Source organism: Borostomias antarcticus, assembly GCF_949987555.1.
Source record: "Borostomias antarcticus genome assembly, contig: scaffold_62, whole genome shotgun sequence".
Classification (NCBI taxonomy): domain Eukaryota; kingdom Metazoa; phylum Chordata; class Actinopteri; order Stomiiformes; family Stomiidae; genus Borostomias; species Borostomias antarcticus.
In genome coordinates, this window is record NW_028176112.1 from 850418 (window position 1) to 878250 (window position 27833).

The 27833-nt window shown below is 49.0% G+C and overlaps 1 protein-coding gene across 1 annotated transcript; it reads left to right on the forward strand.

Moving 5' to 3' along the window:
- Nucleotides 1-4145: 4145 nt before the first annotated feature.
- LOC311328823 (uncharacterized protein) lies at nt 4146-5254 on the forward strand (the record flags this gene model as incomplete). Its single annotated transcript, XM_084462730.1, has 2 exons — nt 4146-4654; nt 4763-5254. The coding sequence occupies exons 1-2, from the start codon at nt 4163-4165 to the stop codon at nt 5252-5254; spliced, it is 984 nt and encodes a 327-aa protein (XP_084318856.1). The 5' UTR covers nt 4146-4162.
- Nucleotides 5255-27833: the final 22579 nt, after the last annotated feature.

Here is a 27833-nt window from a genome sequence, read left to right on the forward strand (position 1 = left end):
GACAGTCTCGCAGGGCTTCGTCATTCCTAAAGGCTATGGGGGTCAGGGGGGCACAGGGACAACCAGTCAGTCACACCGGGGTCACATTCATGCAGTCAATACACTGTAGTACAGTGATCATAAGATATCACAGTGCATTGGCTACTCCTAGCATGGCACAGTACGATTATACATAGCTTCAGTGTTGCAAGATGTCACAGTGAACTGGCTACTGCTATTAATAGCAGAGCAATACAATACATCACAGTATAGTACTGCTCCTAATAGGTTATGTACCAATTTACATTACAGCAAGCATACTGTAGTCATACAGCACTTTACAACACAGAACAGTGGGCCCATACCTAGCTACTGTATACAGGTAGTTTAGGTGCAAAGCGTCTGAGCATCAAGAGACTAACAAGCTGCACGCAGAGTGAACCGTCATCATGTATTGCAAACATAAAGGCAGCAGCAAGAAAAGAGGAGAGAAAGGAACAGGATGAGAAGGTAGCAAAGTTGCTGGTCAAAGCTACCAGTCTGCTGATCAGTTTTGAGTGTCTGTAGCTATCTGGTACGCTACAGGGAAAATAGTAGGCTAGATAGTTGGCTAGATAGTAGGCTAGTGCTGATGATTTCTGTCACAGCATACACTGCATGCCCTCTCCAGTCCCCTAATAGGTCTTATTTCATTTCCACTTGACTACTAACTTGATTGAGCATGCTACATTTGAGCAGTAGGATGATAATATGGCTAAAAGGTAGGCTACAAGATGCACAGTGCACAGGCTACTCCTATCATGGTACAGTACTCCTACACATACAGTAACTTCAGTTTTACAAGATGCCACAGTGCACTGGCTACTGCATGAATAGCAGGGCAATACAGTACCATGCTCCTTCAATAGGTTAATATACCACTTTATATTACAGCAATACTACAGCCTATATTTGGATATACAGGATTTTACAACACAGCACAGTAGGCCTACTGTAGCTAGATAACACTTTACAAAACAGCAAGCAAAACAATATAAAATTATTATTATCATTATTGTTATTATTATTATTGATTCACTAATTAAGAGGAGGTTCACACAGGAACTCATATTACCCAGACACATCACTGTTAGTCCTGTAATCAACCAGTATCGCTCTCAACCTGAACATAATTTCTAACCTGGTTAAACAAAGTTCTGAGAGAAATGTTCTGTATTCTGTCTTCAATTGGAGGTGTTTTTGTCAAAGACAGTAATACAGAATAATTTCAGAAAATTCCAACTCTAAAGTCTATCCCTATTATGGACTTACTTGTTTTCTCTAAATTCGTGTGTCAAATCCAGAAGTCACTAGCTACTCTGATGAGGTGGAATCGGATCACTGACTATTTAAGTGTCTGCCTCAGTAACGTCTACTATGACGTCATAAGCAAGGGGAGATGTAAAGTGACGAAACGCCCTCTAGTGGTTTTTATTAATAATAAATAAAATAAAAAATGTTTTGGGCTGCATTGAGTTATTATTCACATAGTTTCTGAGACACATTGAGTCACTGTTTATTGATTTTGATTATATGTTGCAGTTTAAAGACAGAATAAAAGGCTTTACAATAGGTTTTGGAACACTGGGTGTAAACTGACTACAGTTCATATGATGCACACACCCCGTGCTTCCTCGCTATGTCAATAGATTAATCTGTCTCGTTCTGTCGGTAACGCTTTATAATACAGCCTGTGTCTTACAGTGTCTTACCAGTGTAATACCAGTGTCTTACACTCTCTTACCAGTGTCTTACCCATACCGAGTACTTACATGTAAGTGCGGGGTACCGGTAGTCTAGGGGTACCGGGTACTTACAGGTAGTTATGGGGTAGCCTACTTACCGGGTACTTTCATGCAAGTACTCCAAACCTACCTGTAAGAACCCCGTACTTACCTGTAAGTACCCCGTACCTACCTGTAAGTAAAAGTACCTATGCTACTGTGCACGCCATGTACGTACCCGGTAAGTACCCCGTACCTACATGTAAGTACCCGGTATGTACCCCGTACCTACATGTAAGCAGGGCTGAAAATTAACACCCGCCAATGGCGGGTAAAATTTAGATTTGGCGACTAAATTTCGGAGGCTATCCGCCACGCTGGCGGGTAAATGTTTGTACCAATAGAGTCATGTAATAAATGATGCGTGCGATGTCGCCACATCCATGCCATAGACCGGCGTTCTGTTTGTTGTGCGTTGCTCCCCCGCTGCACCAAATCAAGTTTTCAGTCACATGACTGTTGCCTCGCGCACTAGGAGAGACTGGTGACGCGAGGCTACTCGCGCACAGAAAATCGTTCCCATTGACCTCAGAGGACGCGCGCTTCTACAGTCAACACCTACAGTAGATGTGTACCATCCTGTCTCTGGGCTTCCATAGCATACCAAGCCACTGTTTCTCAGAAGGGATGTCTTTGATCGCTTGTCATGTAGCTTATAAACTCTGATGACGGTACTGGTTCCTCCTTGACTGACTTCACTGGTCATCCAGCCATAGGCGTAGTTTTAGGTATGGACGCTATGGACATGTCCATACCAAAGCCACGGAAACACGAATTGTCCCTACCAAAAATAATACAGAGTGAAAACTGTAGTTTTTAATTACCATTCACAACTTGCGAAAGCAAAACGGTTGGGAATTAAGACCAGGTTGACAGCTGCGTTCAGCAAGCTTTCCAATCAACAATATACAGTAGCCTACTTTCCCGCCATCGCCTCTGTGACCCAGCGAGGGCCTCGCGAGCTCAGCAGCTCACAGCACATCGAGCATCGACTGTCGGCAACAGCGGGAATTTTGATTAAGCAGAAGTAAGATTGAAGTTATTGAACAATAGGGAATACAATATGTTGACCGACAATTATTTTTCTGTAGCCTACAGAGTTGTATCAATGATAATAGTTTAGTTTGCGTCCTACTAAATGCCTATGTAAACTGTAATGTTAGTGCTAGCTGGTGGTGCAGCTAGAGCTGTACGTATTACCTATAACGTTAGGTCTCGTAAACGTTTGCTGAGGCAGAGATAAGGTGCTGTAATGTTGTCATAACAGTTGTCTTTAGCTAGTAATAAATCAGTTTTGGTATAACCGTTGCAAACTCCTAGGTTTGAGCAATGACTAGCTAGGTTCACTTGCCCACTGAATTGCATAACAGGCTAAACAAACGAGACTAGACGTCTGGTTTGTTTATGCAATTCAGTCCAAGTCCAGCGTAATTATGTTCATATTTCATATGCTACACAGAATAGGCTGTAGGCTACACGGAAAAGAGTGTTTCATGTCTGCAAGTAGTTTGATATTGTCAATCATTTCCCTTTTATGACCAGAAAAAAATTGACAGAAATGGACATTGTAATTTTTTTGGTCAAAGCAGCAGAAAGGCAGGACCTGGAGAGGCAGGCGGTAGATGCATCAGGGTTACAGGTGAGATTATAGTCTGACTCAACAGATGTAGGTTTTGTGGATAAACCTTGTCATTCGTTGTCACATTGCCCAATCAGTGGCGACAGAAATTAATCTGATTCGGCCACCACCCAGATTCAATCCAGACTACGTGAAACAACAACAACCTATTGTGTCCCTACCAAAGCTCAAATCAAACCTACGCCCCTGCATCTTGCAACACTTAAACTATGTATAATCGTACTGTGCCATGCTAGGAGTAGCCAATGCACTGTGATATCTTATGATCACTGTACTACAGTGTATTGACTGCATGAATGTGACCCCGGTGTGACTGACTGGTTGTCCCTGTGCCCCCCTGACCCCCATAGCCTTTAGGAATGACGAAGCCCTGCGAGACTGTCTGGGTGGAGGAGCAGCTGCAGAACGTGGCCAGAGACATGGGCCGCCGGATGGCCATGATGAAGAGGGAGTTGAGGGAGGAAGACGAGAGGAGGAGGAGGCAGGAGAAGGAGATGAGGAGGAGCGAGACAGCCAGGATGGTAGAGGAATACCTGAAGGACAGAGAGACGCAGAGCCAGGAGAGGGAGAGGGACCTCGTCGGCTCACAGATGCCCAGGTTGAGGAGGGAGGCGTGGGTGGAAGATGAGGGGAGGGGGAGGCAGGAGGAGAAGAGGAGAAGAGGAGACCCGGGAAGTCGGAGGGGCGTCTGGAGCGCATGCAGGTCCTCCTGACGAGATCGATGAACGACCGGGTGACCGCGTTGAGGGTCGAGTTGAGGGAGGAAGATGAGGGGAGGAGGAGTAAGGAAGGGGAGAGGAGGAGGAACGAGATAACCAAGATGGTTAATAAATGCCTGGAGGAGAGAGGGGAAAGGAGCCAGGAGAGAGAGAAGTACCTCCTGATCAGGGAGTTGGACCAGCGGATGTCCAGGTTGAATGTGGAGTTGAGGGAGGAAGAAGAGGGGAGGAGGATTGAGACGGCCAGGATGATGAAGGAGAGAGTGTTGTGGGCCCAGCTCGGTCTTTGGGTCCAGTCCGGGAGTCGAGTCGTAGGGGCAGTGAGGCACACGCTTCGAGGACGCGGACTCCACCCCTTGCCGGAGAGGCCGGCTCCGCCCGGCAGCAGCAACAATCACCTGCCAACTCGTTGCAGCTGTTGCCTGTTAGCGGAGCCTCTACAAGAGGACGCTGGAACCACCGCTCGGGGCTCAGACGTTTCTAGCCCTCATAGGGTAATCAGACGAGCTGGCTATCGCCCCTGATCCATTTTGAAGTTTGCTTATTTCGACTAACGATTTGTTTTCCCTGTGTTGTGTTCCCTCTTTTGTTCCCCCCGGAAGGTCCAGCGTCCTCGCGCCTCTCCGGCCCCCGCGTCCTCCCGGCCTCCGCGCCGCGTTTCCCATTCGCTTCCTGCCCTCGACTCTCCCCTCCCGGACTCCGCTCCCCGCACGCCTCCTGGACCTCCCTCGCTCCGCGGGACTGCCGCCGCTCCGCCTCCTCTCACCACCAAAGACCGCCAGAGTTCCCGGACCCTTCCCTCCACCTCTCGTAGGGCCTCGCAGCACATTCACAAACACATTCCGGCTGATACCCATACCGCACACACCGCACCCACGCACCCCTCTTTGTTTCCCCATCTCATGTACATACCACACACACGCATCCATACATACCCCCCATTGGTTTGCACCTCCCCCATTTTGTTGTGGCACCAGTTCTCCCCATTTTATTATTTATTATTAAACGGCCAAGTGCCAACCACTCCCCTCTGTCTGCCTGTTCTGTCCGGGGGTCTCACTACACGGGTCCAGGGTCCGCGTTCCGGCCCCTGACAGAGAGAGGTAAAGAGCCAGAAAATGGAGCAGATGCAACTGGAGAACATGATGGCCGTCATGATCAGGGAGTTGGACCAGAGGATGAAAAGGTTGAGGACGGAGTTGAGGGAGGAAGATGAGGGGTGGAGGGGGGAGACAGCCAAGATGTCTGATATTGCTGTTCAGTGTCCCTCTAGGGAGCTGGCGACCAGTGACCAGCGGCCATCTCAGACATCTGGGGGCATCTTTGCTCGCCTGAAAAAGATGAGGAGTGAATTTAAGATGAGACAGCAGGAAAAGAAAGAGAAGAGGAAGGCCAGGCAAGAGGAGGAGAAACAGAAAAAGAAAGAGGAGAAAGATAGAAAGCAGAAAGAAAAGGAACACCAGAAAAAGATGAAGGCTCTAGAGAAGCACCGGAAGAAAACTGAGAACTTCCTGGACTTCATGAAGTGCAAAGAAATGGAGGAGCGGAAGCAGAAAAAGAAAGAGGAGAAGAAAGAGAAAGAGGAGAAGGATAGAAGGCAGAAAGAAAAGTAAATTGAAAAGCAGAAAGAGAAGATGGCTGTAGAGAAGTGCTGGGAGAAAACTGAGGACATTAAAAAGTGGAAAGAAGAGGAGGAGAGGAAGAAGGCCAGGGGAGAGGAGGAGAAAGAGAAACAGAAAGAGGAGAAAGAGAAAGATGACGAAAAGGGAGAAACAGTAAAAGAAGGGAGAAACAGGAAAAGAAGACGCAGGATCTGCTGGTAGAGGAAAAAGAACAACCATTGCAAAGGTGAGAGTATAGCCACATAGTATACCTTTAGCATCACCTGTGTTTCCTTCACAGTACTTGAAAACACACAAGCAAAATCAGTGACTGACAATATACTGTGGATATGTGAATGTATTTGTAATGACAGTCACTGACCCAGACGTCTGTGTCTTTGTTCTCTTGCAGATTTTTCAATATTTTCAAAAATATCAGAGACCAACACCCTCAGACAGACAGACAGACATCACAACAATTGTGCAATGTTCTATAGGCAGGGCTGAAAATTAACTTTTAGGCTCACCTGCCAAGGGGACTGGTAGATGAAAAAATCCACCGGCCAAGTATATTTTTTACTGGCCAAAATAATAAAATAATACATTTTTTGTCACATTATACATCTGTTTCAGTACTTTTCATTCAGATAATAGTATTATTTTGAATACATGCTTAAGGAAGAGGCCAAAAGTAAAATTTAAAATAAAGTAGTTTAATTCGATGGCTTGAAACATTGCAATTCATATAAATTCAAATATTAATTTCCATTCACTTCCACAGTGTAGAATTATCCATAACTAGCTAACCCTACACAAATATGAGATAGAAATGATCCAAGCCTTAACCTCATGGTCTTTATGAGTTTATGAACAAAATTAATATACTGTAACATATTCACAGCCTGTCATCATGTTAAACCTGAGCTGGATGCAGGGGCGTAGGTTTGATTTGAGCTTTGGTAGGGACACAATAGGTTGTTGTTGTTTCACGTAGTCTGGATTGAATCTGGGTGGTGGCCGAATCAGATTAATTTCCGTCGCCAGTGATTGGGCAATGTGACAACGAATGACAAGGTTTATCCACAAAACCTACATCTGTTGAGTCAGACTATAATCTCACCTGTAACCCTGATGCATCTCCTGCCTGCCTCTCCAGGTCCTGCCTTTCTGCTGCTTTGACCAAAAAAATTCCAATGTCCATTTTTGTCTGGTCATAAAAGAGAAATGATTGACAATATCAAACTACTTGCAGACATGAAACACTCTTTTCCGTGTAGCCTACAGCCTATTCTGTGTAGCATATGAAATATGAACATAATTACGCTGGACTTGGACTGAATTGCATAAACAAACCAGACGTCTAGTCTCGTTTGTTTAAGCCTGTTATGCAATTCAGTGGGCGAGTGAACCTAGCTAGTCATTGCTCAAACCTAGGAATTTGCAACGGTTATACCAAAACTGATTTATTACTAGCTAAAGACAACTGTTATGACAACATTACAGCACCTTATCTCTGCCTCAGCAAACGTTTACGAGACCTAACGTTATAGGTAATACGTACAGCTCTGACTAGCTGCACCACCAGCTAGCACTAACATTACAGTTTACATAGGCATTTAGTAGGACGCAAACTAAACTATTATCATTGATACAACTCTGTACAGAAAAATAATTGTCGGTCAACATATTGTATTCCCTATTGTTCAATAACTTCAATCTTACTTCTGCTTAATCAAAATTCCCGCTGTTGCCGACAGTCGATGCTCGATGTGCTGTGAGCTGCTGAGCTCGCGAGGCCCTCGCTGGGTCACAGAGGCGATGGCGGGAAAGTAGGCTACTGTATATTGTTGATTGGATAGCTTGCTGAACGCAGCAACCTGGTCTTAATTCCCAACCGTTTTGCTTTCGCAAGTTGTGAATGGTAATTAAAAACTACAGTTTTCACTCTGTATTATTTTTGGTAGGGACAATTCGTGTTTCCGTGGCTTTGGTATGGACATGTCCATAGCGTCCATACCTAAAACTACGCCTATGGCAAGATGTCACAGTGAACTGGCTACTGCTATTAATAGCAGAGCAATACAATACATCACAGTACAGTACTGCTCCTAATAGGTTATGTACCAATTTACATTACAGCAAGCATACTGTAGTTATACAGCACTTTACAACACAGAACAGTGGGCCCATACCTAGCTACTGTATACAGGTAGTTTAGGTGCAAAGCGTCTGAGCATCAAGAGACTAACAAGCTGCACGCAGAGTGAACAGTCATCATGTATTGTAAACATAAAGGCAGCAGCAAGAAAATAGGAGAGAAAGGAACAGGATGAGAAGGTAGCAAAGCTGCTGGTCAAAGCTACCAGTCTGCTGGTCAGTTTTGAGTGTCTGTAGCTATCTGGTACGCTACAGGGAAAATAGTAGGCTAGATAGTTGGCTTGATAGTAGGCTAGTGCTGATGATTTCTGTCACAGCATACACTGTATGCCCTCTCCAGTCCCCTAATAGGTCTTATTTCATTTCCACTTGACTACTAACTTGATTGAGCATGCTACATTTGAGCAGTAGGATGATAATATGGCTAAAAGGTAGGCTACAAGATGCACAGTGCACAGGCTACTCCTATCATGGTACAGTACTCCTACACATACAGTAACTTCAGTTTTACAAGATGCCACAGTGCACTGGCTACTGCATGAATAGCAGGGCAATACAGTACCATGCTCCTTCAATAGGTTAATATACCACTTTATATTACAGCAATACTACAGCCTATATTTGGATATACAGGATTGCCAAGAAGCATTACATTGTTGAACAGCTGTTGATGCCTGTTGCAGTGATGATGATGTTGATGCGATGATGTTGGTGAGGATGGTGATGACGATGATGGTGGTTGGTGACATTGTGGTGATGGTGATGGGCGTACATTTTAATGTTTTCTGTATGCTTGATGTGTGCTAAACAAATTCCCCTCTGGGGCAATAAAGGTTTCAATTCAATTCAACCAGGTCGGTAGCCCCGCCTGCTCGGTGGTTCCCTGGGACGGCCCACCCTGGTGAGGACTCAGTTCAGGCGCTTCCCCTTCGCCCAGCTGGTCTCTGGAGGGAGGCTTCCAGCAGCAGGGATAGACCAGAGCACTGTGACATCAAATTGTAGTAAATGGACACATGCAGACACCCCCCTTTTTGGGTGAAAACGAGACGAGAACTTGACGCCATTCAGATTCAAAAAAGGGGCAGTAACCATACCCATGGCATGGAAGCTCCAAGATGATTGCTCTGGTCTGTGTGCATTTTGGGGCTGCGTAGATGGTAAACAAAAGTCATGTATGAAATTCAGTTCTTTCAGGACTGTTAGAGTGGTATATGTATGTTCTTTAAATTAAATTTAAGAAATGTCTGTCAAATGTTCAGGGCACCTAATAAATCAAATGGAATAATTTAATGGCTAATATAACAGGATAGACTCCACCTAAATTTGTGTACGTGGGCAAATTAACTTGTAACCGTGACTACTACTTTTTTTTAGCCTCACCTGTGAAGTAGATTAGATTCCTTGTTGTCATAAATTACTCATCCAGACTTCTGTTAACCCAAAAAGTAACACATTGAATCTGTATTTGCCCAAACCTCCATAACTTGGCTTTTTTGTATGTGAAAGGCTTGTTAGTATATGGTCAACTTAATCACTGTGTATACTTTGAAAGATTAACATTTTTATATTTTATACTTTGCTTGGCAAATAGGCTCAGTTCCCTTACTCTATCATTGTATGGAATAAAGATTATTTTATGGCATTAAAGACTAATGTATTGTTGTGATGAAGCTTAACTGAAAGTAATCAAAATAAATTGTGTATAAATCCAATATGAGTATTAAATTACCATGAATTTTAAATAAAGGTATATTTTGACATAAAGGAAATGTAATTTATCTTTAAAAGCAAGATATATGGTACTAGCCCATTTGTGAAAGGGAAAATTAATACTCCTGAGATTGAACAGCAAGCTAAGGCTTAGTGCTAAAACAAGATGCAAATGTACTCTGTAACTTTGCTCTCTTGTTTCTTTGATAGTTGTATTTTGTGTTTCTGTACTTGGAAATTGTTTTTAATCCTGTTTCTCCTATTAAAAGAAAGCACCTATAAATAATCTATTTTGATTCATTCGTCCACGTTTGTACAGTGAATTTTCATCCTGCACAACTCTAATATTTTCGAACCTCACTTGTTTTTACTAACGGGCTTTTCCAGTAATGTACATGGAAAATATCTGTCGGCCAAAGAAGCTGGAAAACAAGTCACAAACGATGACTCTAGCTCCACTCATTCTCCCCTGTCAAACATGTGAACCAATATGCAGGGCTGGCGCCTCCTATAGGCAGAATAGGCAATTACCTTGGGCCTCCAGCCAATCAAAATTACAGATTTCAAGGAGCCTCAAAAGTGATACTCAAGGGTGTCATTGCTGCTGATGATAGCTTAACGGGACATCCTAATGTTACATGACGATGGGATGATGAATGCCCGTCAGTTTTTATTGCTTTGGCCTCTATAGAAAATTTTACCCAGGACGTCCAAAAGTCTAGAGCCAGCCCTGCCAATATGCAGCACTGTATGTGTTATTTGTTTAATATGACACACAGTCACACACACATGCCATCACTGTTATCTCAGCTGTGCAAATGTGTTTATTCATCCCACCATTCAATGTATGTTCCTATTAGTATTCTTTCTACAGCATCAAAATGACCATGCACAGCATTCACCTACCACAGCATGAGCCAAGGACATACTGAGGAATCTAGGAAGAAATGTCTATAACATCTACAGAGTCTTACTGCTATGTATTTGATTTAATGTGTTTGTTTGTTTTCACGTGGACACTGTGTAGTCGATAGAGTGAGGGAGACAGCTGATGCTGCTGCTGCTGTGGCCGTTCGGGGTAGTGGGTGTCAAGAGGTCACACTTAGGCCACAGGGGGGGGCCTCTCCTCTGGGGTATCAATGACACATCTCTATGGGACACTATAAACAGACACAACCCAGACTGACAACCAATGGTGATTAAGACATCATGTTAGGGTGATAGGCGACACATCTGTATGGTCACTCCTCCACCAATCTAGCTTCACTAGGCCCTAAACGGGCAGGCCTAGGTGTGGGGGGTGGGCCGAGAGAGCACTATTTAACGTCTCAACCAAACCTTGAGACTTCGATTTGGAAACGGTACGCAACTCAGCCGGACAGATTCGCTGCTCCCGGCAGGCAGACACGCTGATAACACCATGCGGGGAGGGAAGTCTAAGGCCTTGACTAGCAGAGAAGCAGGGAGAGAGAGAGACTAGGGAAACATCCCAGTGTTCCATGTGATTGTATCTTTGTACAATAAATCTATCATCTGTCGCCGCTTCCAATCCAGTGTTGGGTGATTTCATCATTGACTATCACAACAAGAAAGGCAATTAACATCGTGGTTCATAATTAGATGGTGCTGCAACTCTTATCAAGGCTTCTAAAAAAAAATTACACAACGCAGAGCAACAGAAGAAAAGATCTCAAAGGCCAACAATACTGTGATACGTACTCACTTCACCAAGCCTGCAGATTTTCACCTGGTTAACAATATTGGTATATGAAGAAATTCTTACAATTTACACAGAAAAAACAATTACAACTTATAAAATCCTATCAACTTGGCTTGATCCTCACAAGATGTCAGTAAAGAATAGGCTCTTTGCACAAGCTCCACCACTTCCTGAAATTCTACAGGCATAATACAGGCATAATAAATAAATATTATTTATTTCCTGTCCTATACCATTGGATGGAAGTGATTAATCAGGTGTGATCAGGTGTGCCGCACACCTGATTAATCACTTCCATCCAATAGTATAGGACAGGAAATAAGGATGCCTGTAGAATTTCAGGAAGTAGTGGAGCTTGTGCAAAGAGCCTATTTGACCAGTAGAGGGCAGGAGAGTGTTACGGCTCGCATGCCCTCGCCTCCACAACCGCCTCCCTCTCTCCCCTCTGGGCCCGCTGCGCGCTCGGGGCGTCCTACGCGCTCTTCCGCACGTCGCATCGGCCCAGGCATGCAACGCTCTGACTCTCCGGAGTTTCCCCCCACTGCCGGGCGTTCCCCGTCTCCGGCCAGCTCCGCGGACTCGGCAGTCTCCTCCCTCTCCGGTGACGAAGAGTCGGATCCCGACATGCCCAGCACATCGGCCCGTGCGCAACAACAAGAACGGCGCGCTCGTCTCCGACGATGACGCGGGCGCGGCTCTACTCACCGGTTTCCTATTCATCATCACCACACCTGTCCCTCGTTCTGCAATCACCTTCAACCCCTACAAGAACCTGGTCTACACTCCACTCATCGCCAGATCTTACCATAAACTCATGTGGTAAAGTATAGCCTAGCCTACATCTCCTTACCTGTGTTTTGTAGTGTTTTTTCCCGTTCCCCGTTTGTGATTACTCTCACTCACCCTGCCTCCCCTCCTCATCTCTCCAGTTCCTGCCTGACCCACGCCTGTACGACAACCCTGCTCCTGCCTGACCCACGCCTGTACGACAACCACGCTCCTGCCTGACCATCGCCTGTACGACAACCCCGCTCCTGCCTGACCATCGCCTGTACGACTACCACGCTCCTGCCTGACCATCGGCTGTACGACTACCACGTCCCCCTTTTTGTTATCTCATTAAATCGCCCCTCCGGGCTTTACCGTCCCTTGCCTCCTCCTTTCCTGTTGCGCCTGGGTCCCTAACCAAACCCTCACAGTAAGATCTGGCCAGTTTGGACCCAGCCAACATGGAGGAGAGACCTGCACCTCCCGGACTACTCCAAGCCCTCCCACAGACCCAAGCTGTGCAATTGCAGCAGGTATCCGCCCAACAGCAAGCCCAGGACGAGCGACTGAGGGGCCCCGCTACTCTGGTCTGCACCCTGTCCGACCAGGTCACCGCGCTCAGTGCCCGCCTGGCTCCGTTCCTGAACCCCACCGCTCCACCAAACCGGGAGCCCCATCTCGCCTCCCCGGCCCCCTACGACGGGACGTTCACCCTCTGCCGGGAGTTCCTCATGCAGTGTGAGTACGTGTTTGACCTCCAGCCAAGTATGTACTCCACTGCGTCGGCTCGGGTAGCCTACATCGCCAACCTAACCACGGGACGGGCTCGCCGTTGGGTCATGGCGGGTCGCGAGGGCGCAGCTGCCTACATGCAGGACTACACTGCCTTCGTGGCTGAATTCAGGGCCGTGTTTGACCACGACGTCCACGGACAGGACGCGGACGCTGCTCTCTCCGCCCTCACCCAGGGTCCCAGTTCCGTAGCGGACTACGCCACGGAGTTCCGCATCCTCGCTGCCCGTTGCCCCTGGAACGAGTCTGCCCTGTACAGCGCTTTCCGACGGGGCCTAGGGGAGGCCATGAAGGACAGCCTGGCTGGAAGAGACAGACCAGCGACCCTGAACCAACTCGTCTCCCTCTCCATAGCCATTGACGAGCGCCACCGGGAACGCAGGCGCGAGCGGGCGCACCAACACCACAGCGCACCCAGACCGTCTCCACCTCCCTCTACCGGCCTCTCTCGGCCTGTCCCGGCCTCCCTCGCACCCCCAAACACCGCTGGAGAGGGATCCATGCACCTGGGCCGGACCCGACTGACCCCGGCGGAGCGTGAGCACCGGAGTCTGGACGGACTGTGCATATACTGCGCTAGCCCAGCGCACGCCGTCGACTCCTGTCCCTCTGCGCCTCCCAGGGCGGCAAGGGGAGTAGGTTCACTCGCCAGGGGGTACCGAGTAAGCCGGCTCATCCATCCCCTAGCCCGGACCCGTGCCGCCAGGTTCACTGTCACCCTCGCCTGGCAGGGGCACACGCTCTCCGTCCCTGTCCTCATCGACTCCGGTGCCGACGAGAACTTCGTGGACGTCCAGTTCGCCCACAAAGCGGCGCTCCCTCTCTCCCCTCTGGAGAGGCCCCTCTCGGCTTTCGCCCTGGATGGCCATCCCATGGGCCCCATCACGCACCGGACCCTGCCCCTCACTCTCACAGTCTCGGGTAACCACGTGGAGAACGTCCGCCCCTTCGTCATCCACTCTCCCGACGCTCCGTTCATCTTAGGGAGGCCCTGGCTGGAACTCCATACCCCTCATGTCTGCTGGAGCTCGGGGCGCATCCTCAGCTGGAGCACCACCTGCCACGCCCGCTGCCTCCGAGCTGCTCAGACCTCCACTCGGGTTGACCGGCCCCGTCCCGCTCCTCCTGACCTCTCCACGGTCCCTTTGATGTACCACGACCTCGGGGAGGCCTTCAGTAAGGAGCGCGCCCGCACACTCCCCCCTCATCGACCCTACGACTGCGCCATCGAGCTCCACCCTGGCGCCCCTCTCCCAGCCAGTCGTCTCTACAACCTCTCCCTCCCGGAGAAAGCTGCCATGGACACCTACATCTCTGAGTGCTTGGCCGAGGGCCTCATCCGACCATCTCGTTCCCAGGTGGCAGCGGGGTTCTTCTTTGTAAAGAAGAAGGGAGGAGACCTGAGGCCATGCATCGACTACAGGCTGCTCAACAACATCACGGTGAAGAATAAATACCCACTCCCCCTCATGAGCTCCAATTTTGAACCCCTCACCAGTGCCACCATCTTCACCAAGTTGGACCTCAGAAACGCTTATCACCTGGTGCGTATCCGTGAGGGGGACGAATGGAAGACCGCCTTCAAGACCTCCCGTGGCCACTACGAGTACCTCGTCATGCCCTTCGGCCTCACCAACGCCCCCGCCGTCTTCCAGGCCCTGATGAACGACGTGCTCAGGGACATGCTGGACGTATTTGTGGTTCTCTACCTGGACGACATCCTTGTGTTCTCCAGGAGCGCTGAGGAGCACGTCCAACACGTCCGCATGGTCATCCAGCGTCTCCGGGAGAACCGCCTGTACATCAAAGCGGAGAAGTGCACCTTTCACTCCTCGTCAGTGGAGTTCCTGGGGCTCATTGTGGAGGGAGGCCTGACGCGACCCGACCCCCGCAAAATCAAGACCGTGGTCGAATGGCCTCAACCCACTACCCGGAGGCAACTCCAGAGCTTCCTTGGCTTCGCTAACTTTTACCGCCGTTTCATACGGGACTACAGCCGGGTAGCAGCTCCCCTCACCCACCTCACCTCATCCCTGCGTCCGTTCATCTGGACACCGGCTGCCAGCGCCGCCTTCTCCGCGCTCAAGGAGCGCTTCACCACCGCTCCGGTCCTTCTCCATCCTGACCCCTCCAGGCAGTTCGTGGTCGAGGTGGACGCATCGGACACAGGCATCGGTGCTGTTCTGTCCCAGCGGTCAGTGGAGGACCAGAAGTTGCATCCCTGTGCCTTCCTCTCCCGCCGGTTCACCCCAGCTGAGGTGAATTACGACATCGGGAACAGGGAGTTGTTGGCGGTGGTGGGGGCCTTGGAGGAGTGGCGCCACTGGCTTGAGGGCACGGAACACACCACCCTCGTCTGGTCGGACCACAAGAACCTGACCTTCATCCGGGCGGCCAAGCGCCTCAACTCCCGCCAGGCGCGGTGGTCACAGTTCCTAGGGAGGTTCGACTTTACCCTCACCTTCCGGCCCGGCTCCCGCAACGCCAAGGCCGACGCGCTGTCCCGCCTCCACGCGCCCGAGGCGCCCCCCGCGGAGCCTGAGACCATCCTGCCGGCCTCGCGTGTCGTAGGGGTGGTCACCATGAACATTGAGGCGGTGGTGAGGCAGGCCCAACGCGACCAACCCAGTCCGGCCAACGTTCCTCCTCACCGGCTCTTCGTGCCTGACTCGGTCCGGTCCCGGGTGCTCCAGTGGGGCCATGCCAGCCGGTTTGCGTGCCATCCCGGGGTTCACCGCACCCTCTCCTTCCTGAGCCGACGGTTCTGGTGGCCCTCCATGAGGTCCGACGTCCGGGAGTTTGTGGTCGCCTGTCCCGTCTGCTCCCGCAGCAAGGCGTCCCACCAGCCCCCGGCTGGCCTCCTGCGTCCTCTCCCGGTCCCCAGCCGCCCCTGGTCCCACATCGCCCTGGACTTCATCACCGGTCTTCCCCCCTCCAGGGGCAACACGGTCATCCTCACCGTGGTGGACCGGTTCTCCAAGGCGGTCCATCTGGTGGCGCTCCCCAAGCTCCCGTCCTCTGCGGAGACAGCTGAGCTCCTCGTCCAGCATGTCTACCGGCTCCACGGTCTCCCCGGAGACATTGTCTCGGACCGTGGGCCTCAATTCACCTCCCAGGTCTGGAGGGCCTTCTGCAAGGAGATAGGCGCCACCATCAGCCTCTCCTCTGGCTACCACCCGCAGACCAACAGCCAGGCCGAACGGGCCAACCAGAGCCTGGAGTCCGCTCTCCGCTGTGTGTCGGCTCTCCACCCCACCTCCTGGAGCAAGGACCTGCCCTGGGTCGAATACTCCCTCAATGCCCTGACCAGCGCTGCCACTGGCAGGTCTCCGTTCGAGTCATCCCTCGGGTACCAGCCCCCGCTGTTCTCTCTCCAGGAGTCGGAGGCCTCCGTCCCCTCCGTCCAGGCCCACCTCAGCTGGAGGGAGGTCCGCAGGGCCCTGCTCCGCTCCAACGAGCGCTCCTGCCGCGGGGCCAACCGCCGCCGCACTCCTGCTCCGGCGTATCGGCCCGGTCAACGTGTCTACCTCTCCACTGCTGATCTTCCGCTCCAGGTCCCCTCCAGGAAGCTGGCTCCGCGCTTCGTTGGGCCCTTCGAGATCGACCGTGTCCTGAACCCGGCTGCGGTACGTCTTAAGCTCCCTGCTTCCATGCGGGTACACCCTGTATTCCATGTGTCCAAGATCAAACCTGTCTCCTCGAGTCCTCTCATGCCTTCTGCCCCAGCTCCTCCGCCTCCCCAGATGGTCGACGGGCATCCCCAGTGGACGGTTCGGCGGCTGCTGAAGGTGCGCCGCCGGGGTCGGGGGTTCCAATACCTGGTGGATTGGGAGGGGTACGGCCCCGAGGAGTGCAGCTGGATCTCCAGGCAGCTCATTATGGACCCGTCTCTCCTCCGGGACTTCTACCGGGCACATCCTGACGCCCCCGGTCGGTCGCCAGGTGGCTCCCCTCGGGGGGGGGGTCCTGTTACGGCTCGCATGCCCTCGCCTCCACAACCGCCTCCCTCTCTCCCCTCTGGGCCCGCTGCGCGCTCGGGGCGTCCTACGCGCTCTTCCGCACGTCGCATCGGCCCAGGCATGCAACGCTCTGACTCTCCGGAGTTTCCCCCCACTACCGGGCGTTCCCCGTCTCCGGCCAGCTCCGCGGACTCGGCAGTCTCCTCCCACTCAGGTGGCGAAGAGTCGGATCCCGACATGCCCAGCACATCGGCCCGTGCGCAACAACAAGAACGGCGCGCTCGTCTCCGACGATGACGCGGGCGCGGCTCTACTCACCGGTTTCCTATTCATCATCACCACACCTGTCCCTCGTTCTGCAATCACCTTCAACCCCTATAAGAACCTGGTCTACACTCCACTCATCGCAAGATCTTACCATAAACTCATGTGGTAAAGTATAGCCTAGCCTACATCTCCTTACCTGTGTTTTGTAGTGTTTTTTCCCGTTCCCCGTTTGTGATTACTCTCACTCACCCTGCCTCCCCTCCTCATCTCTCCAGTTCCTGCCTGACCCACGCCTGTACGACAACCCTGCTCCTGCCTGACCCACGCCTGTACGACAACCACGCTCCTGCCTGACCATCGCCTGTACGACAACCCCGCTCCTGCCTGACCATCGCCTGTACGACTACCACGCTCCTGCCTGACCATCGGCTGTACGACTACCACGTCCCCCTTTTTGTTATCTCATTAAATCGCCCCTCCGGGCTTTACCGTCCCTTGCCTCCTCCTTTCCTGTTGCGCCTGGGTCCCTAACCAAACCCTCACAGAGAGGCTCCATCAAACATGCGCCATTCTGCTCCACTCACCACTTTACACCTGTACATGACACATGCATGTCTAGCCATGACTGATACACTGTGATGTGTCTGGATAAGTTGTCACTTCTCTCATTAAAACATGAATATATACCAGAGATCAGCAACCTATCAAAAGAAACATTTTTGGTCAAAAAAAATATTAAAAATTCTGATGGGAGCAGTGAAACATTTGAGCCTTATAATGAAGGCAGTGTTTCCCATAGATGCATTTTTTTCGTGGTAACACCCAGGAGGGACACATTAGAGGGAGAAGGGGGTTGTTGAGCATCAAACACTTAATTTCTTTCGTTCTTATGAATTTTTAGACATGGGGTTTGGACTGGCACAAAGGCAAGGCAAGTTTATTTGAACCCAAACGTCCTCCTCGCATGCACACACACAGAGCCACAAAATGCATTCATGGGCGGAGGTCTGTGCTCTCTGAGCACCATTTCTTGTTTTATTAAATTCTCTACGCTTAAATTACATTTACTACGTAGTCCAACTTCTTGAGACACTTTCCACAAGAAATATTGATGAAATTATGAGATGAAGCTATAGCACCACTAGAGGGCACCATCCTCAATCATCCATCTGTCCTCAGGTCCAGAAGGTGTTGATGATAATCTCCGTCATCATCGCACTGAAGAGTCTGCTGGAACAGAAGCGCTCGCCAGTCCTGAAGGACCTCATGATGGTAGATGGTGAATGGACTGCACTTATATTGCGCTTTTATCCTCTCATTCACCCATTCACACACCCAGGGGTGAAAATTAACTTTTTGGCTCACTGTGAGTCACCTGCCAAAGTATATATTTTTCAGATAGGCTTCCGAAATCTAGTCGCCAATTGGAAATTTTACCTGCGTTTGGCCGGTGGCAGGTGTTAATTTTCAGCCCTGCACACACCCATTCACGGCAGCTGCCATGCAAGGTGCTAGTCTGCTCATTGGGAGCAATTTGGGGTTCAGTGTCTTGCCCAAGGACACTTCGACATGTGGACAGGAGGAGGTGGGATTCGAACCACTGACCCTACGATCATTGGACAACCCGCTCTACCTTGTGAACTACAGCCGCCCCATGATCTACCTCCAGGTGTTAGACTGGGTTTTCCTCTACACCATGGTCTCTCACTATCAAGTTCACTATCCACACCATGGTCTCTCACTATCAAGTTCACTAACCACACCATGGTCTCTCACTATCAAGTTCAATATCCACACCATGGTCTCACTATCAAGCTCACTATCCACACCATGGTCTCTCACTATCAAGTTCACTATCCACACCATGGTCTCTCACTATCGAGTTCACTATCCACACCATGGTCTCTCACTATCGAGTTCACTATCCACACCATGGTCTATCACTATCAAGTTCACTATCCACACCATGGTCTCTCACTATCAAGTTCACTATACACACTATGATATTTCACTATCAAGTTCACTATCCACACCATGGTCTCTCACTATCAAGCTCACTATCCACACCATGGTCTCTCACTATCAAATTCACCAGACCATGGTCTCTCACTATCAAGTTCACTATCCACACCATGGTCTCTCACTATCAAGTTCACCATCCCATTTCCATAGATGCTAGGCGTTTTTCATTTGTGAAGTAGGCCTAGAGATTTTAAAATGAGGTCAAGGAGTTCTTTGCATGATGAGCTGCTGGCCATGGAGCTGGAATACAACCTGAAGATGTTCGAGAAGCAGATGGAGAACAAGGTGGCCGACTGCAGCCTGGCCAAGGTAAACGGTTTGTCTGTATATATAGACATACTGTAGGCTGTTTTTTTATTGATCATAATGTCCATTTGTCTATCTTTATAATGGATGAATTTTTGTCTTTGTAAACAAAGTAACAAAGTGTAACAAAAACAAATGTGATGTGCTGTATATTGTGAAAATTGTTTGATTTTTTTTTTTTGTTACATGTTATGCACTCAATGTATTGTCACATTTTCTGTTTATTTTCTTCTTTTATTAGTAAATAATAACATTAATACCTGTGGCCACCAGTAGGGGTCGTATGTGTTGTTTGTCTTGTGGACTGTTCTCATTCGTGTGCAGCCGTTGTGAAAGACAACTGAAAGCCTTGTTTTTGTGCGTGGCTGTAAGCCAGCGCACCAATGATAGCAAATGTCCAGTTGTCACTCCCTCCCTCTCTAGCTTCCTCCCTGGCTTCCTCCATTGTGTTGTTGACCTGCAGTTCTATGTTGCCACCACAAGAGGCAGTGGTCCCAGAACCTGCAGTTCTATGTTGCTACCACAAGAGGCAGATAGACTGCATAGATAGACTGTCACTGGATGTTATAAGCTACGTAAAAATGTGGTCACCTGGTGGTGCTATGTCAGTTATTGAATTTATGTGCAGTAATTGAACATCTGAAATACTCCTGTTTTTAAATTATACCTACAGTATAGGTGTCTCAGTAATTACCCATTATATATTAGGCTATACTTGCATGTATTTACCAGGTAAATGTTTAGTAATTGTGGACTATGAAAGGAAGGGTTACCAAAAAAATGTTCAGTCAGTTAATTTAGCAATAGAAATCCATAAGCCTTGGGCCAATGGGCCTAGGATATAGACAATAAACTACCGGTGGAATGGTGGTGGAGCATCCATCGGGGACCCGCTGTAGGTCCGCTAGCCTTGTGTTATCTGGGTTTATCCCTTACCTTTGTCCAGAATCAGAAGTTGAACCTATTGCAGCAAAATAGCTAACGTTACAGGAATCATCAGTGTAACTGCTTTAGCCACTGACCGCTACCATTAATGTTATGTAAGCTGCTGATAGTTGTTGTGAGCTCATGAGGTATCCCACCTTCTGAATCCCATTTATGGGATTTGATGCATGTTGGGCCACATATTTCTTGAAAACAATCTTTATTTGCAACTCATATACAATGAAAATGAACCACAATCAATTTGCAGCTAAGTCTGGTTATGTTAAAGCAAAGAAAATAATAAGGAATAAGGCAATCAAAGTAATGACATTAGTCATGAGCTCTCAGACTTGGCGAGCAGGGGCACCTTGCAGTGCTGCAGGAAGGCGTCCAGGAAGGGGCAGGGCCCACAGTGGTGCAGCCTCTGCTGCTTGGCCCCCGGGCCCCTTGGAGACAACATCCATGTCCGGGCTGCAGACGCTGCAGACCACTATGGCGGGAACACCTCCGCGCACAGGAACTCACCCTTCTCCTCCTGTCTCCTTTCTGGGCCTCCCGGGCCCCTGGCCTCACCGCCACCCCCGTCTCCATCCAACAACAGTTTCGCTTAAGATTTTTTTGGTTTCTTCTCTGCCAGCTTGGCGGGCCCTCTGGGGACCTTCTCCACCCCTGATGACACCACCCCCGCCGCCTGGCACTGACTCTGGGCGTTGTGCAGCTTGGTGTGGGCCAGGAGGGACAGGTGGTGCAGAAAGACCTTGCCGCAGACCTGGTGGCAGACCAAAATGCATCTGGACGCAATTGGAGAAACCTACAAACAATCACGAGCAACGAAAGGTGGGTTAGTCGTCGTATCAAGTAGGTACAGTCGTATCAAACCCGACCCATGTTAGATAAACAGTTGTGATTGGCGTGCCTGACCTGGCAGGGGTACGTCTCGCCCTTTCGCCGCTTGTTGATCAGCGGCCGGGTGCCATCGCCCCGACGGATGTCCTTCTCCTGGCTGTGCTTCTTCTTGTGGTGCAGGTAGAGCTTGGCCGTGCTCGGGAAGTCCATGTCGCAGGAGCCACACGCCAGGACCTTCTGCTTGGCGTTGCCATTGTTCGTCAGAGGCGGCCTTCCTGCTCCTCTTCCTCCTCCTTGTCTGACTTCAGTGGGCCTAGTCCTCTTTTCCAGGAGCCACTCCTTGACGTGGTAGGTCCTCTGGTGGCTGTTGAGGCCCGCAGGAGAGTGGAAGTTCTTACCGTAGTACGAGCATGGGTACGGTGCAGCAGGCGGGGGCCGGGGCCGTCTGTGGTGTTGTCGGGGCTGTTGGAGGCATCCGAGGCGGGGGACCACATGGCCTCAAAGCTGGGAGTGGGCGAGTCGAGAGCAAGAGGGCTATTGTCATTGTCAGGGTTTTACAGATCACTGCAGCTGGACTGCTGGTGGCGGAGCAGCACCTGCTTCTGGCTGAATGTCCGTCGGCAGGGGGCGCAGGCGGCATCGGCGACTTGTCGCGGGGGCCCTCGGGGTCGGAGGTCACCGCTTCCATCGCCGCCACGCTGCCGAGACACGGATCAGCACAGTTCGCAAGGGGGGCGTCGTCATCCTCATCATCGTCGTCACGGAGATCGTCGTGGAGATGGCAGTGCAGCTGCAGGGAGGAGAGCAGGGAGAAGGCATTGCAACCGGCCGCACACTGGTGGGGGGGCGAAGTGAAAAGTTTATTTTTGAATTTCAAGGGGCGTTATCAATGGTGGCAGACCAAAATGCCTCTGGATGCAATTGGATAGACCTACAAACAATCACGAGCATCGAAAAGTGGGTTAGTCGTCATATCATTGTATCAAGTAGGTACAGTTGTTGTATCAAACCCGACTCACATTAGAGTTGTGATTGGCCTGCCAATGAGTTTTCTCCAGAGGGTGGCTGGGGTCTCCCTGAGAGATCGGGTGAGAAGTTCAGTCATCCGGGAGAGACTCGGAGTAGAGCCGCTGCTCCTTTGCATCGAAAGAAGCCAGTTGAGGTGGTTCGGGCATCTAGTGAGGATGCCTCCTGGGCGCCTCCCTAGGGAGGTGTTCCAGGCGTGTCTGGCTAGGGTGAGGCCGCGGGGTAGACCCAGGATTCCCTAGACAGAGCTGGTTGATGCTGCTAGGGAAAGGGATGTCTGGGGCCCCCTGCTGGAAGTGCTGCCTCCGCGACCTGACCCCGGATAAGCGGATGCCAATGGATGGTGTTGGTGGAGTTCAGCAGGTTGGAGAACAGGCCGTGGTCACAGTGGTGTGGAGAGTTCAGCAGGTTGGAGAACAGGCCATCATTGCGGCGTTGTGGAGAGATCAGCAGGTTGGAGTACAGGCCCTGGTCACGGTGGTGTGGAGAGTTTAGCAGGTTGGAGAATTTTCTGTTGTCAGGGTGGTGTAGAGAGTTCAGCAAGCTGAAGAACAGGCCGTCATTGTGGTGCCGTGGAGAGTTCAACATGTTGGAGAACAGGCTGTGGTCGGGGTGGGTGAGATCTCTGCAACCTGAATGAAAAATTTATTTTTTAGCTTGAAATGTGTATTTTATAGGAAAAGCATGACATTTCTAGTTAGTATATCCTATACCATCACTTACCAGATGTGGAGTTCAGCAGGTTGGAGAACAGGCCGTGGTCAACGTGGTGTGGAGAGTTCAGCATGTTGGAGAACAGGCTGTGGTCAGGGTGGGTGAGATCTCTGCAACCTGAATTAAAAATTTATTTTTTAGCTTCAAATTGGGTACCGGTGCCACAAATGTGTATTTTATAAGTAAAGCATGAAATTTCTAGTTAGTATATCCTATACCATCATTTACCAGATGTGGAGTTCCGCAGGTAGGAGAACAGGCCATGGTCACAGTGGTGTGGAGAGTTCAGCCGGTTGGAGAACTTGCCGTGTTTAGGGTGGTGTGGAGAGTTCAGCTCGTTGGAGAACAGGCTGTCATTGGGGAGGTGTGGAGAGTTCAGCATGATGGAGAACAGGCCATGGTTGGGATGCTGTGGAGAGTTCAGCTGGTTGGAGAACAGGCCGCCATTGCGGCATTGTGGAGAGATGAGAGGTTGGAGAACAGGCCGTGGTCGTGGTGGTGTAGATTGTTTAGCAGTTTGGAGAACAGGCCATCATTGGGATGGTGTGGGGAGCTCAGCAAGTTGGAGAACAGGCTGTAGTTTGGGTAGTGTGGAGAGTTCAGCAGGTTGGAGAACAGGCCTTGGTTGGGGTGGTGTGTAGAGTTCAGCAGGTTGGAGAAAAGGTCATCATTGGGGTGGTGTGGAGAGTTCAGCAGGTTGGAGAACTTGCCCTATTCAGGGTGGTGTGGAGAGTTCAGCAGGTTGGAGCACAGGCCGTAGTTGAGGTGGTGTGGAGAGTTCAACAGGTTGGAGAACAGGCAGTGGTTGGGGTGATGTGGAGAGTTCAGCAGGTTTGAGAACAGGTCGTATTGGGTTGGTGTGGAGAGTTCAGCAGGTTGAAGAGCTGGCCGTCATTGGGGCAGTGTGGAGAGAACAGCTGGTGACAGAACAGGCTGTGTGGAGAGAGCAGTAGGCTGGAGAGCAGGCCATGGTTGGGGTGGCATGGAGAGATCACCAGGTTGAAGAGCTGGCCGTCATTGGGGTGTTGTAGAGAGTTCAGCATCTTGGAGAACAGGCTGTCATTGGGGTGGTGTGGAGAGTTCACCAGGTTGGAGAACAGACTGTCATTGGGGTGGTGTGGAGAGTTTAGCAGGATGAAGAACTTGCTGTGGTCGGGGTCGTGTGGAGAGTTCCCCAGGTTGAGAACAGGCCATGGTTGAGGTGCTGTGGAGAGTTCAGTAGGTTGGAGAACAGGCCGTAGCCAGGATGATTTGGAGAGATCAGCAGGTTGGAGAACAGGTCATCCTTGGGGTGGTGTGAAGAGTTCAGCAGATTGGCGAACAGGCTATGTTCAGGGTGGTGTGGAGAGTTCAGCAGCTTGGAGAACTTGCGGTGTTCAGGGTTGTGTGGAGAGTTCAGCAGGTTGGAGAACAGGCTGTCATTGGGGTGGTGTGGAGAATTCAGCAGGTTGGAAAACAGGCTGTGGTCAAGATGGTGTGGAGAGTTCAGCAGGTTGGAGAACTTGCCGTGGTTGGGATGCTGTGGAGAGTTCATCAGGTTGGAGGACAGGCTGTGGTCAGGTTGGTGTGGTGAATTCAGCAGGTTGGAGAACAGGCCATGGTCACGATGGTGTGCAGAGTTCAACAGGTTGGAGAACTTGCTGTGTTTAGGGTGGTGTGGAGAGTTCAGCAGGTTGGAGCACAGGCAATTATTGGGGTGATATGAAGATTTCAGCAGGTTGGAGAACAGGCCATCATTGGGGTGGTGTGGAGAGCTCAGCAAGTTGGAGAACAGGCCGTAGTTGGGGTGGTGTGGAGATTTCAGCAGGTTGGAGAACAGGCAGTGGTTGGGGTGATGTGTAGAGTTCAGCAGGTTGGAGAACAGGTCGTATTGGATTGGTGTGGATAGTTCAGCAGGTTGGAGAATAGGCTGTGGTCAGGATCTCTGCTGATGCTGAGACCATTGTGCAGGCAGTGTTTTTGAAAAATGTATTTTTTTGACTTGAAATTGGGTACCGGTGAAACAATTGTGCATGTTATAAGAAATTGCATGACATTTCTAGTTTGAATGGCCTATACCATAATTTTATCAGATGTGGAGGGAAGCCACCTGACCCCTGAGGACCGTGAGAGGTAAAATCCAAGATGGCCGCTAGTGCCTTGGGTCTAATTTCCAAACACGCTCAATTTTGGAACCAGTGTAGAAAAACATATAAGGTGTCATATCCAACAAAATTGGGGATGTACAGTATACATTCTTTTGAGCCTGCCAGAACCCAAGGATCAAGGTCAAGGTCAAATTAACGTAGCAAGTGTTTTAATGTTCTGCTCGAGTACTACCTGGGCTGGAGTAATGTTCTCTAGTTCCAGACTTCTGTGTGGATAGCTGTTTCAAGACATCATTCATGCCGTACTACTCACTTGTTGGTTTGTACATCAGCACCACAAATCTCTCCAGCAGTAACTGATTGTTCATGGACCTCGCTTGGTATGCATAGCTCATTGAAAGCATCATTCACCTCTGAGAAAGACTTCCATGTCCCCCCCCCCCACACACACACACACACAAACACACTAGAGATGGACAAATGAATGAGCAACAAATCTCTTAGTTAATTTGAGAACAATGTTTATTAAATAGATTGAGTGTGATGATGTTCCATCAGCATGACCAGGTAGATGATCCTAGTAGGGATATCGTGAAAAGATAAGAGACATTAGATTAGGATGATTAAATATAGGCTCACAAAGACAGTACATAGTTATACTTTAGACGTATCATCAGGCCTATTTATTAAATACATAAAGACAATGTTATCGAAATATGTAAATTATCCAGCTATCGAAATATGTCCAGTATGTCCACATCTCGAAAAATACAATTCAACAATTTACATGGCTAGAGAGCAAATTGTTTGTTAGCCTGAAACTATTAGGGCAATTTGGACATCTTAAATGTTATACTATTATGCAGTCCTACTCATATTAGCTAGCATGTAAAATGTTTCAGCAAAAATTAATTATGCATTAATTACTTTCTAGCCAGCTTGTCACATTAAAATTACAGGCTCTGTTCAGTTTAATTCAATCATAGCACAACTTTATTGTTGCAAGAAAACTGTTAGCTAGCTTACAAAATCAAAAGACATCTGTAATGTTGCAAGAAAACTGGTAACTAGCTAGCTAACAAGCAACGTCTTACAATCCTACTCAGGTTAGCTAGAATGCAAAAAAAAACAAGCATGTTCTTATGAATAAAGTTTCAGATTCAACAATCACATACCTTCATCCTGTGTTATTTTATCCATCTGCAACATTATTCCCATGAGCGCCAGTCCAGCAGGTTTTTTTTAAGAGCTAGGGCTGGCCCGGAACATTCAAAATTCGCAATTTTCAGAATGTGTTTCTCAGTTCAGAATTACGTGGATTCTTTTAGGATAGGTTAGCCTATTAAGCCTAGATAACCTCAGCATATGATAAAATAAAAAAGCACACGCAACATGCGTTGATGCACGATGACGACTGCAAAGAAATCCGTGGAAATATTGGAGCGCATATTCAAGGCTGGATATAACCAGACAAGGAATTCCCTTCTCCTTGACAGTGGAAAAACTGGTCCTCTTGGCACACAACCTGAGAGAGTATAGGCTAGGTAAGGCTTATTTCACAAGACAACCCGTGTCCATGTTCATTATTAGGCTATTTATTTGGTCGGTGGTTGTAATATCCTCATTTCATTCTTAGGTTATTCAGATGTAGCCTACCTACATTAATGGCCTTTGGATTCATTTATTTTACAATGTTTATGGTACTATATGCCTGTTTTCGATTTGATAATAAATGTTTATTTGCCAGAGAGCTTGTCCAACAGTGTCTGATTGTATCATGCTCAGCTTGACTATAATGTCGCCCTCCATTGGATCTATAGTGAACTGCATTTTTTTTTTCTCTTTGACAACAAGAGGACCATCTGGAAGCGCTCAAAGAAAAGTTCATACTGAGCTGCAGTAGAACATTCAGTTTTATGAGGCCAATATTCTTCATGAGGGCTCTGGGAATTAGTAGAGCTACTGTGCCAATACCAAGATTTGTTTATTAGTAGGGATGTAACGGTATGAACATTTCATATCACGGTTATAGTGACCAAAATTACCACGGTTATCAGTATTATCACGGTATTGTTAAAATATGCAGAAAATGCTCGAAAGGTACTGATACACAGACATCATTATCATTATTATTCTTTTTCAATCATTTACTCAATCACTCATGCACACACACACACATACACGTTTTCTCCATTGATCTTCTTTATACAAAAATGAAAGTGAAACTAAATGTGCACGACTAGCCTACAGCTGCAGAATGTGTAGTGTTTTACAAAAATAGGTTACACTGAAAGCTTCAGTTTACATTATTGACATAAGCTACTAGCAAGTTAGAGAAACCATGATATTTTCCATCCTTTCTAAAGTCCCCACATGCAAGTTAACTTCAGACGTAGCCGTCTAGGTTGAAACATCTCCACTGCTCTGCCTTCCCCCATACTTGTGAACAAATCACAACAACACAACAACAAATCCACGTTGACTGTGGACAGTATTTACCGTGGTTTATAAGTCAAACACGGTTTTAATGCTAATTTAATTTTGAGATGGTAATACTAACCGGTAACCGTTTGTTCCCTATTGGAGGAGAATGTGTACCAGGACTGCACCATATCCAGCTCTTGCTCATTGCTTCAGTTATTCATGCACCATGGAAAGTACAGTACATGTAGCACTGAAGGACAATTAAAACTGAACTGAAAAGAATGGAGGATCTTGGAGTCATTGTGAAACAGAGCGCACCGGGTTAACAGTATGGTAACAGAAGTGAAGCC